Genomic DNA, 15,461 nt, shown 5'->3' on the forward strand with positions numbered 1-15,461 from the left:
GAAATCTGGTTATCTGTCCCTGCATAGCAAACACCCCAAACCTCAGAGGTCTGAAACAAGCATCATTCTATTATTGTCTCTCAAGTGCTGGGCTCAGCAGGGTGGTTTTTGCTCCAGGTTTTGCCTGTGGTCACGGGGGCGGGAGTCACTTTGAGAACTTCCTCCATCTCTGGTAGTTGATGCCAGCTGTTGGCTGGAACATCCTCATGTGGCCTCCACGTCCACCTGAGCTTGCTCACTACACAGTGCCTGGGCTCCAGGAGGGAGCTGCTGAAGAGGACAATGAGGAAGCTGATGGCCCTTTAGACCCTAGCCTGGAAGTCACACATCATTCCTGTCATGGCCTTCCCAGGTCCCAGGGGAGGGAACATAGACCCCTACCTTTCGACACCGGGGTAGGGGGGGCATCAGCATCCTACTGTAAGAAAAGCAGGCACGTGCACACCCATCTCATAGCAACATTATTCACGATAGCCAAAAGGCAGAAGCAACCCAAGTGTCTAAGGATGGATGGATGGATGGATGGATGGATGGATGGATGGATGGATGGATGGATGGATGGATGGATGGGTGGATGGGTGGATGGGTGGATGGGTGGATGGGTGGATGGGTGAATGGGTGGATGGATGGATAAACAAATGGTGGTCCATCCATACACTGGAATATTATTTGGCCTCAAAAAAGAAGGAAATTCTGACATATGCTACAACATGGATGAACAAATAAGCCAGTCACAAAAGGCAAATACTGTCTGATTCCACATATATGAGGTCCCTAGAGCAGTCAAATTCATAGAGACAGAAAGTAGAATGGTGGTTGCCAGGGACCAGGAGGAATGGGGAGCTGTTGTTTAATGGGTACAGAGTTTCAGTTTGGCAAGATGAAGAAGTCCTGGAGGTGGATGGTGGTGATGGTTTCACAACAATGTGAATGTGCTTAATGTTGCTGAGATGCACACCTAAAAATGATTAAGATGGTAAATTTAAAGTTATAGACAATTTACCACAACTTACCATTTTAATTTAATTTTTAAAAGGAGAGAGTGCAATAGGAGATATCTTTGGATATTTCTGCACTTATGACATCTTTGGGAAATACAGTTTGCTATGGAATCATACATACATACATATAGTTTGGGGTCTTATACCTCTCATCCGACGTTGCGTCTATAAAATTCATACCAATGTGTGTTGCTCCACTTTGCTCGTTTTCACAGCTGCATAATATTCCCGTGTGGACAAGCTATGGTGTATGTATCCCATGCACTGCGGCGGAGGGACAAAGTGGCTGCTTCGGCTCAGCTGGAAGCTGCAGCCCTACTCCCCAGGCCTCTCCTCATCTGTACTCAAGGTTGGCATTTACCTCCACCCTGGTTTATCTTTCCATCTCATCCTGTTTCCTTCCCTCTTCCAAAACTCTTCCAAGCCTCTCAAAACTTATTAGTGGATTTATTAGCTTTCAACATCTTTACTGTTAGATGCAGTGGGAAATTATATAGTGGGAAGAAGGGGAGTGCTGTAGGTGGGTTCTGTCCGCTGTCTTGAACCCTGTCCTTGGCCCAGGGTATCTGACTCACTCCTGGTTCTCTGGCCCTGAGATCCACAGGCCCTCAGAGCCCAGCACACAGCTGGGAATAGCCCTTTTCCCCTGGGAATGGGAGGCCTCGTCACTTCTGAGTCTGTGGCCACACAGCTAAAATACTACATTTCACCTTTCCTGGCAGCTCGATATGGCCATGTGACTACTGTGAAATGGTGGCTTCTGGGAAATGTTAACTTCCCAAAAACCTGGGCTCTTGGCTTTGCGCCTGTGAAATCTCTTCCAGGCATCATCCAGCGTCTGGGGGTGAGGGTGAGGCTTCAATTGTTCTACTGTTGTGTCCCCTCCCTTCCCCCCACCACACTGGTGCTGTTACTGCTTTTGCTCAGGGTCACCCCTTTCCAGGAACGCCTATTCCTACCTTCGCCTTGGTGAACTCCTACCCATTCCTCTAAACCCACTTTAAGGGTAGCTCCTCTCCACAACCTTCCAGCCTCCGAGGTAAGTGGCAGTTTCCCGTCTGCCCAGCGCTTCTCCACCCTGTCACTCAATCTGTGCGGTCTGAAATGAGAGCAGGAGAAGACACAGTCCGAGGCAGCATCCTTGGCTTTGTGGATGTTCATTGGGCCAGCATTTGCTGTAGGTGTCGGACCCAGCCAAGGCCAGTCAAGGGCCAGTCATAAGGGCATCCTGGTTCTGCCTCTTTGGTGAAAGTGGGAAGAGAAGGGGCTGTTTGCAGGGGCGAACAAGAGCCGTGAGGAGTGAGTTTGCACATTCCAGGCCCTGCCAGTCCCCCTGGGCAAGCGAGTGGGTCAGCAGGTACCACATCCTCCTGATGCTGGGAAGGGCTAAGGGTGAGGACAGTGCCCTCACATCCTTGGCGTGGTCAGCCTAGCCCTGATGTCCAGCTCTGACTCACTCCTTGTTTGGGCAGACCCTGGCCTGAGTGCCAAGTCCCCAGGGTTTAACAAACACAGGTCAAGCAGAGATAGGATCTGAGGACCAGCTCCTGGGAACAGTGTGGGTGCCTGGTCTGTGTTTACAGCTGCTTCCGGCTCTCCGTCTGGAGGGCTGGGTGGGGCCCCGTCTGAGGAGGAGGAGGTGGGGGGATCCTCTCCGTGCACCCTGCACAGTAGTCCTGAGTATACAGAACAATCACAGGGCACTGGGGACAATAGCATGGGAGCTGGCAGCAGGTGACAGGGTTAAAACATTCTAAAGATCTGGTGTTTCGGGAGAGGAGGGCAAAGATGTTAATGTTAGAGGTTATTACCTTTTAGAAGGTGACCACTGACAGAGGCACAGGAGGCATCATTTCCAAACAGGGAAAAGGGAAACAGGAATCAGGAAAAATAAAAAAATAATAATCCAAAAGAAAGAAAGGAGTAGGTAAGAGGAGCTTGGACGTAGCTCTTACCAATAAATCCTAATATACCTGGAATCACAGGAAATGTAAAGGGGCCAAATGCTCTAGATACGGGACAGGGTCGTCACATCGTAGGGAGGGAAGTCCAGCTTTCTGAAATCAGAGGAGACCCTCCGACAAAGTAAATACAAATATAAAAAAGCCCCCATATTGAAGGTCAAGGGAGAGAAAGGTACGCCATGCAAAGACTAACCAAGAGTGAACTTGTGAGCTGTGCTAATATCAGATGAAACACAATTGAAGGCAGCAAAGCCCAAAACTGACTTGTTGGAAATACAAAGCCAAATTTCTGGTAATATTAACAAGGAACAGAGGAGGCACAAATAAAAACAAAGGAGATAGTGCCTTAGAAAACAGTTTTCCAGAATGGAGTCCAAAAGAAATTTAAAATTTTGAATTGTTTTACAATGAAAGAGAAGTAATCAGTAATTTGAAATCCACCCCCCCGCCCCGGTGTTCAAATAACAGCTTTGCTTGCAAATTCTGCCTTTCAAGAAACAGATCGTTCCAATCTTGTACAAGTTATTTCATAGACTAGGAAACACTCACCTCAGTTTTACAAGGCTAATACGATCTTGGTGTGCAAACAGAACAAGAACAAGACAGGGAATAAAATTACTGGCGAATCTCACTCAGGAACATTGCTGCCAACTGAATCCAACAATGTGTTGGAAAGATAAAGTATCCCAGTGAGTTGGGTTCTCCCTAGAATGAAAGGTCGGTGTAGCGTAAAATTACATAACTGAAATCATCATATTAACAGAATAAAGGAAGAAAACCACAGTAATATTTCAATAGATGCCAAAAAACCTATCCAGTAAAATTCGATTCATTCATAATAAAATTTTAAAAGAACAAAAATAGGAATAAAAGCTAATAGAATGAAGTTGTAGGAACTACAGCCGACAACGTAACGATGACTGATCCCCGCCAGGTTGAGAATTCCACATTCCCTCCACTGGACCCCTAGCCAGGGCAGTAAAACACGAAAAGGAAAGAAAAGGTGCAGGGTTTGGAAAGAGGAACACGAAACTCAGTATTTGCAGATGATATGATTATCTATATGGAGAACCCGAAGTCATCTACAAATAGAATTAACCAAGGGTGCTGGTTTCAAAGTAAAATTCATTTGCATCCTATACACAAGCAAAAATCAGAACATTGCCATTTTTGCCTGGCCGGTGTGGCTCAGTGGTTGAGCATCGACCTAGAATCCAGGAGATCGAAGTTCGATTCCCGGTCAGGGCACATGCCGGGGTTGCGGGCTCGATCCCCAATGGGGGACGTGCAGGAGGCGGCCGATCAATGACTCTCATCATTGATGTTTCTATCTCTCTCTCCCTCTCCCTTCCTCTCTCTGAAATCAATAAAGATATATTAAAGCAAAAGAAACAAACAAAAAATAATAAAATATTCTAGATACAGGTTTCTTATCAGATATGTTGCTTATGTGTGTCCTATTAGGATCGCTGTCTACATTTTCTTGATGCTGTCTTGTTAAACGCAAAAGTTTTAAATTGTGATTAAATCAAAATTTCTAATTTTTTATTTTATTCCTCTAAGTATCTTATTCTTTTCAATACTTTTGTAAATGTAATTGCTTTTTAAATTTTTATTTGCACATTGCCCGTTGGTAGTTTATAGGAACACAATTATTTTTTGCTCCCTGTATCCTTGATAAAATTTTTGTTAGTTCTAATAATAATTTAGTGGATTGTTTAGGATTTCCTATGAACAATATCATTCCATCTGTAAACAGTGATAGTTTTCCTTCTTCCTTTCAGCCTTGGCCTTCTGATTTTTTTCTTGCCTAGCCAACCTATTTAAAACCTCCAGGACAATTAAATAGAAGCAGTGAACGCAGACATCCTTGTTCTGCTCCTGATCTTAGGGACAGTGTTCAGTCTTTCATCACTGCAGCTGCCCTTTAGTATTAGATGGAAGAAGAGCCCATCTATTTCCTGTTTGCTGTGTGTTTTATCAAGAAAGGATGATGGATTTGTCAAATGCTTTTTCTGTGTCTATCGAGATAATCACATTGTTTTTCTTCTTGATTCTGTCAATACGGTGTACTACATTAGTTAATATTTGGATGTATACATATATATATACATTTGGATGTTAAAATGGAATAGGTCCCATTTGGTCATGGTGTATAGTCTTTTTTATACATTGTTGAATTCCGTTTGCTAAAATATTGTTGAGTCTTTTTGCATCTCTACTTATTAGAGTTATTGGTTGTCGTTTTCTTGTGACATCTTTGTCTGACTTCAGATCAGGGCAATTCTGGCCTCACAGAGTGAGTTAGGAAGTGTTCTCCCCTCTTCTATTTTTTGTAAGAGTTTAAAACCCGAACCCTAATCGATCAAACCCTAAATGTTGATTAGATCCTGCTGTTTATTGGTGGTGGTGAGTTTTTCTACCTTCTCGCTGATGTTCATCTAGTTCTACCAGTTGCGGAGAGAGAATTATTGACGCTCCACCTGTAACTGTCAATTTGTCTATTTTCCCATTCAGTTTTATCAGTTTTTGCTTCACATATTTTCCAGTTCTGTTGTTTAGTACATATACAGTTAGGATCACTCTGTCTTCTTGGTGGGGTGCCCCTGTAATGTCTTTCTCTGTCCCTGGTAATCTTCTTAACGAAGTCTACCTTATCTGACACTAATTCAGCCACACCTGCCTTTATTTGAGTAACGTTTGCATGGCATAGCTTTTTAGTGGTTGCCTAGGATTACGTTACATAAACAAATCTCATCGAAGTCTACTGGTGTTGACATTTTACCATTTGGAATGAAGTATGGAAAACGTACCTCCCTTTATATCCCGTTACCCTATTTATACTGTCATCATCTTAGATATTTCCTCTACATACACTGAGAGCAACCTTAGGCAGTGTAATAACTTTAGCTTCAATCATCAAATGTAAGAAAAGTCTATTGTACTTACCACGGTTTTGCTTATCATGTTCTTTCCTCCCTCCTGATGTTCCAAGATTCTTCCTCTGACCATTTCCTTTCTGTTTAAAGAATCTCTTTAAGCCATTATTTTAAAGCACATCTGCTTATGACACATTCTTTTAGTTTTTCTTCATCTGAGAACATATTTATTTTTCCTTCATTCCTAATGAGTATATTCACCAGATATGAATTCTGGGTTGGCTTAGAATTAGGTGACTTCCAGCACTTTAAAAAAAAAAAAAAAAAAGTGCTACTTTCTCTGGTCTCCATTTTCTGACAAGAAATTCTCAGTTGTTTGATTTGTGAAGTGTCCTTTTTTTTCTCTGGCTTCTTTCAATATTTTTCTTGGTCTTTAGTTTTCAGTTTTTTAGTTTAATTATGATGTGTATTGGTGTACATTTATTTGGGTTTATCCTGTTTGGGGTTGGGGCAACACCTTGAATCGGTAGGTGTTTTTCTTTCCTTTTTGCTAAATTTAGAAAATGTCCAGATATTATTTCTTTGAGGACCTTTTCTTATCCACACCCTCTTTCTCCTCTCCTTTTGGAACTCCAGTGACGTAGATGTTAGATCTTGTTATGATCCCACATTTCCTGAGGCCCTGTTTTCAGTCCACATTCTCTATGTGATAATCCTGCTGTTCTATCGTCAAATTTACTGATTATTTCCTCTGCCCTCCCCCCATTTTGAGGTTGAGCAAAACTCTAATCTGCTGTTAGTCCCATCCATCTTGGTCAGAATTGGAAGCTCTCCTTGGCTTGAGAAGAGGCAGAAGAAAACTATAAGAAAATATAACTTAATTTGAATCTTCTGGATACAGGACTTTACGATGGTTAAAAATTAAGATAGAGCCCTGGCTGGTGTGGATCAGGTGGTTGGACCCTCGTCCCATACACCAGAAAGGTAGGGGGTTCGATACCCAGGTTGTGGGTTCAATCCCTGGTTGGGGTGCATGAGGGAGGCAACTAATCAATGTTTCTCTCTCACACTGATGTTTCTCTCTCCTTCCTCTCTCTAAAATAGAAAAAATAAAAATAAAGATAGAAATCACAAAGGGAAAACCTTAATAGATTTAAATATTCAAAAATTTAGCCCAGCCAGTGTTGCTCAGTGGTTGAGCATCGACCCATGAACCAGGAGGTCACACTCATGGCGGCCACATTCTCCATCAGGACACATGTCTGGGTTTTGGGCTTGATCCCCAGTAGGAGGGCATGTGGGAAGCAGCTGATTGATGATTCTTTTTCATTGATGTTTCTATCTCTCCCCCTCCCTTCCTCTCTCTGAAATCAATAAAAGGAAGATATTTCTAAAAATTTTCTAAATCTGTAACATCCTGAAAAAAACCATTAATAGATTATGTAGCAAATGGCAAAAGGACGTGCCACATATATGATAGCAAGTAATGTTTCTAACATAAAAAGTGAGAAAAACACCAATGTTCTATGTGGGTACATTGGCAATTCATTAAAGAGGAAATAAAAATGAACCATATAAATTGGAAAAGAAAATGTAACACCTAAAACTAATATAATATTGAATGTCGACCGTAATTGAAAAATAAAATTTAAAAAAAATTTTAAATTTAAACTCATTACTGTCCAAAGAAATGCAAATAAAAGTAAGATACCATTTTCTATCTATCCAATTAGAAAACTTTTAAAACTGAATATCCATCACTGGTGACAGGCAGTGAAAACACACTCGGTTAAGAGGTCTAGGTGACACAACCTCCTGGGTGTGAGTCAGAAATTTTACTTCAAAGAAGGGTTCCTGAGGAAACCATCCCAAATACCAAGGCTTATGAATGATGACGTTCATAGCAGCCTTATTTATAATAAGAAATGTCATTTATAAAACTGTCTTGAGGGACCGGGTGTATAACCAAAATAATCAAAGTCAACCCAGCTTCCACCCTGAGCCAAAACGTGCTGTCCACTAAGCCCTTTGACAATCCTTTGATGTCGAGCCCATTTTACAGACCCTCAGAACAGACTGCCCAAGGCCGTCTTGCAGGCAGTTAGAAACAACAGCCAAGAGGAGGATGATTTTAACAAAGTAGGGACATGTTTACAATATGATGCTAAATGAAAAAGGAGGATCCAGAATCACCCTATGATTTTAAGTGGAAAGAGTATAAAATTGTTACAAAATGCAGAGAAGGAAGGAATCTGAGAAGGAGAAGGCTGGGAGAGGCCATGGAAGCAGCGCAGGCACAAGCAGGGAGGGGTGGGGGGCAGAGGGCACTGCTGCTATTTCACGGAGCGTTGGCTGGCCTCCCCCAGGCTCCTGGGATGGCGGCTGGACCACGCAGAGACCACCATCTGGTGCAGTAGAGAAGGCACAGAGGTCTACAACACCCTGGGGCTCTCTCGACCAGAGCTCCCTGCCCCCACCGGGGAAGGTAAAGCCCTACAGTGCCCTCCAATCTGACAGCCAGTGGCACCTGCTCTCAGGGACAGGACTGAAGTCAGATGAGTTGTTAAGGTCAAGGGAGCCAGGAACGGTGTCTCAGCAACCTGGAGGGCGCTCAGGAATGGCAGCAGAGGACCCAGGATCAGTAATAGCCTCCCCTCCAACTTGCAGCCCCCCCCCACAAAGGACTTCATAACCAATGCTGAAACTAAGGCAAGGAGAGGCCAACTCACTAGTCTGAATTGTGACTTCACTGGCTGTTTGTCAAAGGGTGTACTGTGCATGGGTGCAGGTGGTGGCCCTCACACGCAGAGCGCCTCAGGCCCCCAGAGGAGGCAGGGTGACACCAGGAACCAGAGCTGCCCCTGGAAGCACTGTCTTGTTCCAAGAAACATCTGCTGCTATAGGAGGGAAACATCCTTAACTATTTCAAAGCCGAAAGATAGAAGGAATGTTTTTCACTTCCTCTGAAATGAAATCCCTTAACTAGGAGCTTCCCAAACCCCAACCCAAGGACTTTGGAGCCTAAATTTAGATTGTCCTTGGAAGGTCACCGGATAACCCTGGCTTGGGGTCAGCCAGCAGCTGCTCAAGATAATTTTGCTTTTCTGCTGACTCAGGCCTTTCCCTCACACAATTAATGAGATCCTGCTGCACTTCCCCTGGGAAAGAGAACAATGGCCATAGATGAGCAGGTGGCCTTGGCGGCGGGAGCCCCTTGCCACAGATCAGGGATTGACGTCGCTGCCCAGCCCCGGAACCCCTCTGAACTCGGCTTGCAGGCCCCCTCCTACCCATATGGCCTCAGCAAGCCAGCCTCCATCTGCCCCTTGGAGCTCTGCCCCTTCCTACCTCTGGGCTCTTGCTCGAACTTCTTCCCAGATCTTGGCTGAGCTGTCAGCTCCTCCGAGAGGCCATCACTCCACACCACACTGCTCTGTCCCAGGCCACAGGCACACCTGAAAGGGCCTTACCCAATTACTGGCTAAGGGTGGGAGCTCCCTGCATTGTGCTCCACTAGAGAATGTGCTCTGCACACAATAAGTGGTCAGGAGATCCTCCTGAGTGGAAGGAAGGGTGGGCTGTCCTCATGCCTCCCCTCCCCACCTCCTCCCCCCTCCACCCCTGGTATGGGCTGGGCCTCCCTGTGGTGGCTTTGGTTCCACTGTGGGCCAGGACTACAACCAATACAGTGATATTGCGGTAGAAATCAGATTGTGGTAAGTGGAACCTGACACCCGCAGGATACTATGGTCCCAAAGATATTGTGGGGCTATCCCAAAGAGTCGTGGGATCACTGAGGGCACCGTGGGGTGCCAGGCTGGAGGTGGACCCCAGGATGGGCCCCAAAGTGGTAGAGAGAGGGTGGGCAGGTGAAGGGGAAGAGCCTCATGCGGCTGCCACCCAAGCTGGCTGGAGGGGCAGCAGGCAGCCCCCTACCTGGTACAGATGCATGAAACTGGCCACTGTGTTGAAATTCGTTTGTGGATACTGGTGAGGAAAACCAACAAGCAGATGGGCAGTTCCAGCTTGGGCCTCTGGGAGCAAGGCTAGGGGACTGGGCAAAAGGCCTCTGAGAAGAAGTGGCCGCAGCAACACAATGTAGAAGATGAGCAGGCCCTAAGCCAAGGGACAAGCGCTTAAGGCAGAAGAGGCTATCGGTGGGTGAGACAGACCAGCCTGAGGGCCCAGACGGAGGCAAGTCTGGGTGCAGCACAGGGTATGCGCTGCTGGAGCTGTCAGGCCCAACATAGCCAGGCACCCTAGGCCACTCCCAGTAGTCAGCACTTTGTCCATGGGCAGTGAAAGCCCTGGAGGGTTTTAGGCAGAGGGTGAGCCAGGGGAGGGGCCTGCTGGGGTGGCCCAGCTGCCCTGAGAACAGCCCAGTGGGCAAGGGTGGAGCCCAGATAGTCTGAGGCCTTGGAGGTGGTCATGGGAAGAAAGCAGTGTGCAGTGTGGCGGGGGGACCCTGGGCAAGGTCCCTGGACTTGGGCTAGGGGAAGCAGGATAGAGAGGGTAGGGTGGGTTAGGTATTAGCTGGACCCCCTAGAGTGGATGGGAGACGCAATGACCAGGAGGGTCTGCAGGGTGGCAGGAGAGTGGCTCGTGGCTTGCAGCAGGAAGGTAGCAGTCAGTGAAGTGGTGACTGGGAGGACACAGTGATTCTTGGTGCTTGGAGGTGAGCTGGGGGCAAGGAGGGGGGTAAAATTTCCCCCTACATCCCACCCCTGCCCACAGGGCCCAGCAAACTTGCCTTACCTCCCCGTGCTGGAGGAACAGGGTATTGGCCTTATCTCAGAGCCTCCTGAGGAAGGAGAAGGAACCAGGGCCCAGGAGCGATAGCTTTGACAGAGCTCCCAGGCTGTGGCTGGCCTCAACACCAGTCTTCCCTCTGGAGGGCCCTGTCTAGCAGAGCCAAGCACCTCGGACCATAGGAAAGCACAGGCATACTGGGGGCCCCAGTCCAGGACAGAGTAGACTTTACCAGAAACAAAGGGGCTGACAGGGAGTGGAGAGGGGGCTGACAAAAAGGGGCTGGTGGCCCGGTGGGGTTGCGGGCTGCAGGGCCTGATGCCCCACCTGAGCCTCAGGGGGGCCCCAGTGTTCATGCCGGTGGGCCTTTCGAGAAACTGCTGGGCCATTGTGCAGAAGAATGCCCGGAAATCCCGCACCTCCCTCCTCTAGCGAGGATGGGGGCTCTTCCTCCTGGCCAGGAAACTCCAAGTTGGCTTCCAGAGGGCGGTCTGGGGGCTGGGGTGCCAGGGTAGCCACTGTTAGGAGGGCAGAGCACAGCCCCTCTGTCCCTTTGTGTCTCTCCTGTCTGAGGGTCAGAGTAGGCCTTGGAGCCTGGGCCACCGCTGCTCCTGCCAGTACAACCTGTATGCTGGGTCATTGGGGAACACTGGGGACTTCCTGAAGTGGTGTCGCCGGGGCTGAGCTTCCCAGGAGGGGGATGGGCAGCATCTCAGAAAGAGGAGCAGTCCCCGGGAATGTTGAGAGGTCTGGGAAGTCTCTGGGGCAGGGGCATAGTGGGGGGGGGGGGCAGTGGCACTGGGAAGGGCCTTGGACGAGGTAGGCCAGCCCGACTCGCACAATCCTGCCTGGCCTCTCAGCCTGTGGGAGAGAGCGACAAGGCTCAGAGGGGCGCCGCGCAGTAAGGATGCCGTGAAGGGGCCTGGATCCCGGTTAGCCTCCTGGGCGAGCTTCCTGGAGGAATAGGCAGAGCTGTGCTTGGCTAACCCAGAAGAGGCTACGAGAGTCCCCCACGCAGGCCTCTGCGTAGGGGTGATGGTGGGGAGTCCCTCAGACCTTGGCCAGGGAAGAGTGGAGCTGCCTTGGGGGTAGGGACCATCAGACTTGTTCCAGGAAGTGGCGGAGGAAGTTGGGGATCATGTAGCTCCCAAAATGGCAAGGCGGGGACATGCAGGGAGGTGGCCGGTGGAGCGCGCGCAGCCGCCCCAGGCCAATCCGGAATGCGCTCTGCCCCGACTAGACAACTGCGGTGGAGGCTTGGGGGTGGCAGCCCGGTGAGGAGGGGTCCCACCGCACTCCGTTATCCTCACTCGCGCGGTAATTTTCCTATCTGCCAGCTGCTGGGGGGCGTCATGATTGGCTACGGGCCGATGGCTCGAGCGCGGATTGGCTGCTCCAGCTGGGAGGCCGAACCCGAGTCCGCCCCCCGAACCTTCAAATGGGAAGGACCCCGGGAGGTGCCGGCAGACGCGAGGTTGTGCTGCAGGCCAGTGGAGCGAGCTCATAGAGGGCAGTGAGCCAGAGTGCGAGCGCAAAGGCACCAGGATCAACGCGGGGCGCCGACCTGCTCAGCCAAGGCACCGCCGAGCCCCCCGTGGAGGTCCCGGGGCCGTCGGGCGCGCGTCTCACCTCCAGCCATGGGGTCGGCAGCGCTGGAGATCCTTGGCCTGGTGCTGTGCCTGATGGGCTGGGTGGGCCTGATCTTGGCGTGCGGGCTGCCCATGTGGCAGGTGACGGCTTTCCTGGACCACAACATCGTGACGGCGCAAACCACCTGGAAAGGGCTGTGGATGTCGTGCGTGGTGCAGAGCACGGGGCATATGCAGTGCAAGGTGTATGACTCGGTGTTGGCGCTGAGCACCGAGGTGCAGGCGGCGCGGGCGCTCACTGTGGGCGCCGTCCTGCTGGCGCTGGTCGCACTCTGCCTGACCCTGGCGGGCGCGCAGTGCACCACCTGCGTGGCCCCGGGTCCCAGCAAGGCGCGCGTGGCTCTCACGGGCGGCGCGCTCTACGCGTTCTGCGGGCTGCTGGCGCTCGTGCCGCTCTGCTGGTTCGCCAACATTGTGGTCCGCGAATTCTACGACCCGAATGTATCCGTGTCGAACAAGTACGAACTGGGCGCGGCGTTGTACATCGGCTGGGCAGCCTCGGCGCTGCTCATGTGCGGTGGTGGCCTCGTGTGCTGCGGCGCCTGGGTCTGCGCGGGCCGCCCCGACCTCAGCTTCCCTGTGAAGTACTCGGCGCCGCGGCGGCCCGCGGCCGGCGGTGACTACAACAAGAAAAACTACGTCTGAGGGCGCCGGGCACGGCAGGTTCCCTCGTGCCAGCCGTGTTCTCCAGCCGAAAAACTGGCCAGGAAGTTCCGCAGCCCGTCCACTCCGACCGCTACTCGCTGGGCCCTGGGCGGTGCCCTGCCCTGAACAGGCGACACCACTTGGGAGGACTTACTCGGTTTTTCTGAGGGCAGTGCCGGCCCCGACGTGGGTGGGGCGCGGGTTCCTTGGCTGTGTGGGCACTGGACCAAAGATGCTACTTCTCTCCCCGTCCCTCGTGGTCTTGGATGCCACTGTACTTTCCAGCAGCTTTTGCTGATTCCAGAGGGGCAGACTGAGGGCCCGGGGATGTGTATAGCTGGCCTTTACCCCATCAGCAGGCCCTGAGCCCAGGGGGACCAAGAGACTTGGTTTGGACCTCCCTCCCTCAACCCAGCAGCTCCTCAGGTGCACAAGACCCTGGGTGTGGGGCTGTGGCAACGTCCTCCTTTGCAGTTTGGGGAAGGGTAAGAACTTTAGTAAATGGTTTGAATACCCTCCCACCTGTGTTCTGTTGTCTGTCCTGTCACCACCTGTTCCCAGCAATCCCCATTCATTCCCCCCACCCACGGACTCCTCCTTGAAAGGCTCCTATGGGGACCTTCCACAGCTGGCTCTGGAGTCCATAAGATCCCACCCCCAGCCTTTTCCTGGGTCCTCTCTGCCACCTGATCACCTTCCTGCTGGGGGGAAAACAGCCACAGCTGTAGTGAGAAGAGCCTCTCTGTCATGGGCAACCAGCAGATGCAGATTGGACTCCCATCCCCAAGCCAGTGAGTGGTGGGCTTGGGATGCAGGAAGTGCTGAGGGTGGGCTGTCAGGCCGCTGCTGGCTTTGTTTGGAAGAGGCTGGGCTGCACAGGATGGATGTTTTCTACCTGCCGTTTTAGGGCTCACCTATCTCTGGGTCACATTAAATGGCCACAGACATCTATACACCGATTGGGCCCTTTCTGCCTGTGGGAACAGGCAAATCCAGGATGTGCTGGGCTTCAGCAGAGCTAGTTGCAGGTCAACAAGCTGGTTGCCATGGGAAGGAGGCCCATGGTCAACTGCCTGAAGAGTGCCAAGGCTCAGCTCCAGCCCCTCTGTCCTGGCTCTTCTGCCAGTCTTCTGTTCCGCTGTGCCCAAACTGATGATCATCCCTGTCTTGTGCCAACCATCACACCTGCTGGGAGCACCCTGTATGACCTTCCTGTTATGGGTGGGACCCCTGGGAGCTATGCTGGCCCCAGTCAGGCACCTGGGGGTGGGTCCCAGAGGGCAAAGCTATCTGTTACAGCAACCAAGAGCTCCTTGCTTCCAGCCCTGTTCTAGGCACTTGAAATTAATGCATTTTTAACTTCTGCCAAAGGCTAGGGCAGAGGGCAGAAGAAATCAGTGGATAGAAGCAAGGGAGGCATTCTAAGCCTGGCCAGCAGGATGGTTTGGCATCTGCCCCCAAACCCGGCCTCAGGGGCCATGTCCAGAAATCCCTGGGCCATGTCCAGTGGCAAGGAGTCTCCCAGGCTTGGTCAGGCTTCTTGGGGGTGGGGGGAAAACCCGAGGACATGGGCTCAGGGTGGCCTCAGGAGAGCCAGTGAGTGGGACTTCCAGGGAGGCTGAAACATCTGGTTGACTGAGCTCCCAACAATGGGAAGAGCTGCAACAGGATGGGCCCCACAGTAAAAAGAATCTCAGCAGCCCACCGTGGCCTGTGCAATAGGGCCAAAAACAGCTCCTGAGGGAGTGTGTCATCCTGGTCCTTGCACTGCTGCTCCTGGCTGCTGGGACCAGCTAATGCTGGCTATGGGGTACTTGGCCAGGAGCAGTCTGCATCCCACACAAACCCATAGCTCTCCAACTCTTTCAGGACCCAGGCATCAGCTGGGGTTCTGAAGGCAGCTGCACACCCCCAGCTTTTGCAAACAGCCAGGCTGCTGCCACCCGACCCGTGTTAAGAGCAGGGCAAACTCCATTGCCAGAGGTCAGGAGAGAGAAGCTGGCCGCCATCACTGCCCACTACCCTTTCCCAAAGGCTGCCTTGAGACCTGGATACATCCTCAATTTCAGGCTACTCTTTTTAGGCTTTCCCTTCCACTAAATTATAGCCTGCTCAAACCACTCTGCTTCTGCCTGCCCACAGTCCCAGGTGCTGCACCCAGGTGGCCATGTCCCTCCAACCTGCTTGCTTCCCAGGCACCCAAGCTCCAGACGGTAGCCATTGACAGGTTCAGCCACTTGTATGAACATCTCTCTCCTCGCCTCAGATAGGTGAGGTACCCCACAGACCTCCCAAAGAGCAGGAATAGATGGGAGTGGTGAGCATTCTTGCCTCCAGATCATGCTCAAGACATCTGGGAGAGGAAGACCAGCTGACCCCATGGCTCCGAGAACTCTCGCTGTTCTGAAGACTTAGGAGGTCACCAAGGCCCTGTCTAGCTCAGACCTTCTGTGACAAAGACGCAGGAGAAGCTGACCTTGGGGGCATCATGTCTCCATCAGGAGCCCTTCCTGGCTTGGGGCCCCACTGTATGCCTGTGGGGCTGGTGGTGCATGGATAGGTGCTGAAGGGTGA

General features: G+C 50.7%; 2 protein-coding genes across 2 annotated transcripts in view; both read left to right on the forward strand.

Annotated features, from left to right (window-relative positions):
• The window catches only part of UFD1 (ubiquitin recognition factor in ER associated degradation 1), a 68,319-nt gene that overhangs the window by 10,067 nt on the left and 42,791 nt on the right, over window positions 1-15,461 (forward strand). The window lies entirely within an intron of this gene.
• CLDN5 (claudin 5) lies at window positions 11,838-13,408 on the forward strand. Its single transcript, XM_081123262.1, has one exon. The coding sequence runs from the start codon at window positions 12,231-12,233 to the stop codon at window positions 12,885-12,887; it is 657 nt and encodes a 218-aa protein (XP_080979388.1). The 5' UTR covers window positions 11,838-12,230; the 3' UTR covers window positions 12,888-13,408.

The sequence above is a fragment of the Miniopterus schreibersii genome, assembly GCF_964146895.1.
Source record: "Miniopterus schreibersii genome assembly, chromosome: 20".
In the NCBI taxonomy this organism is placed as follows: domain Eukaryota; kingdom Metazoa; phylum Chordata; class Mammalia; order Chiroptera; family Miniopteridae; genus Miniopterus; species Miniopterus schreibersii.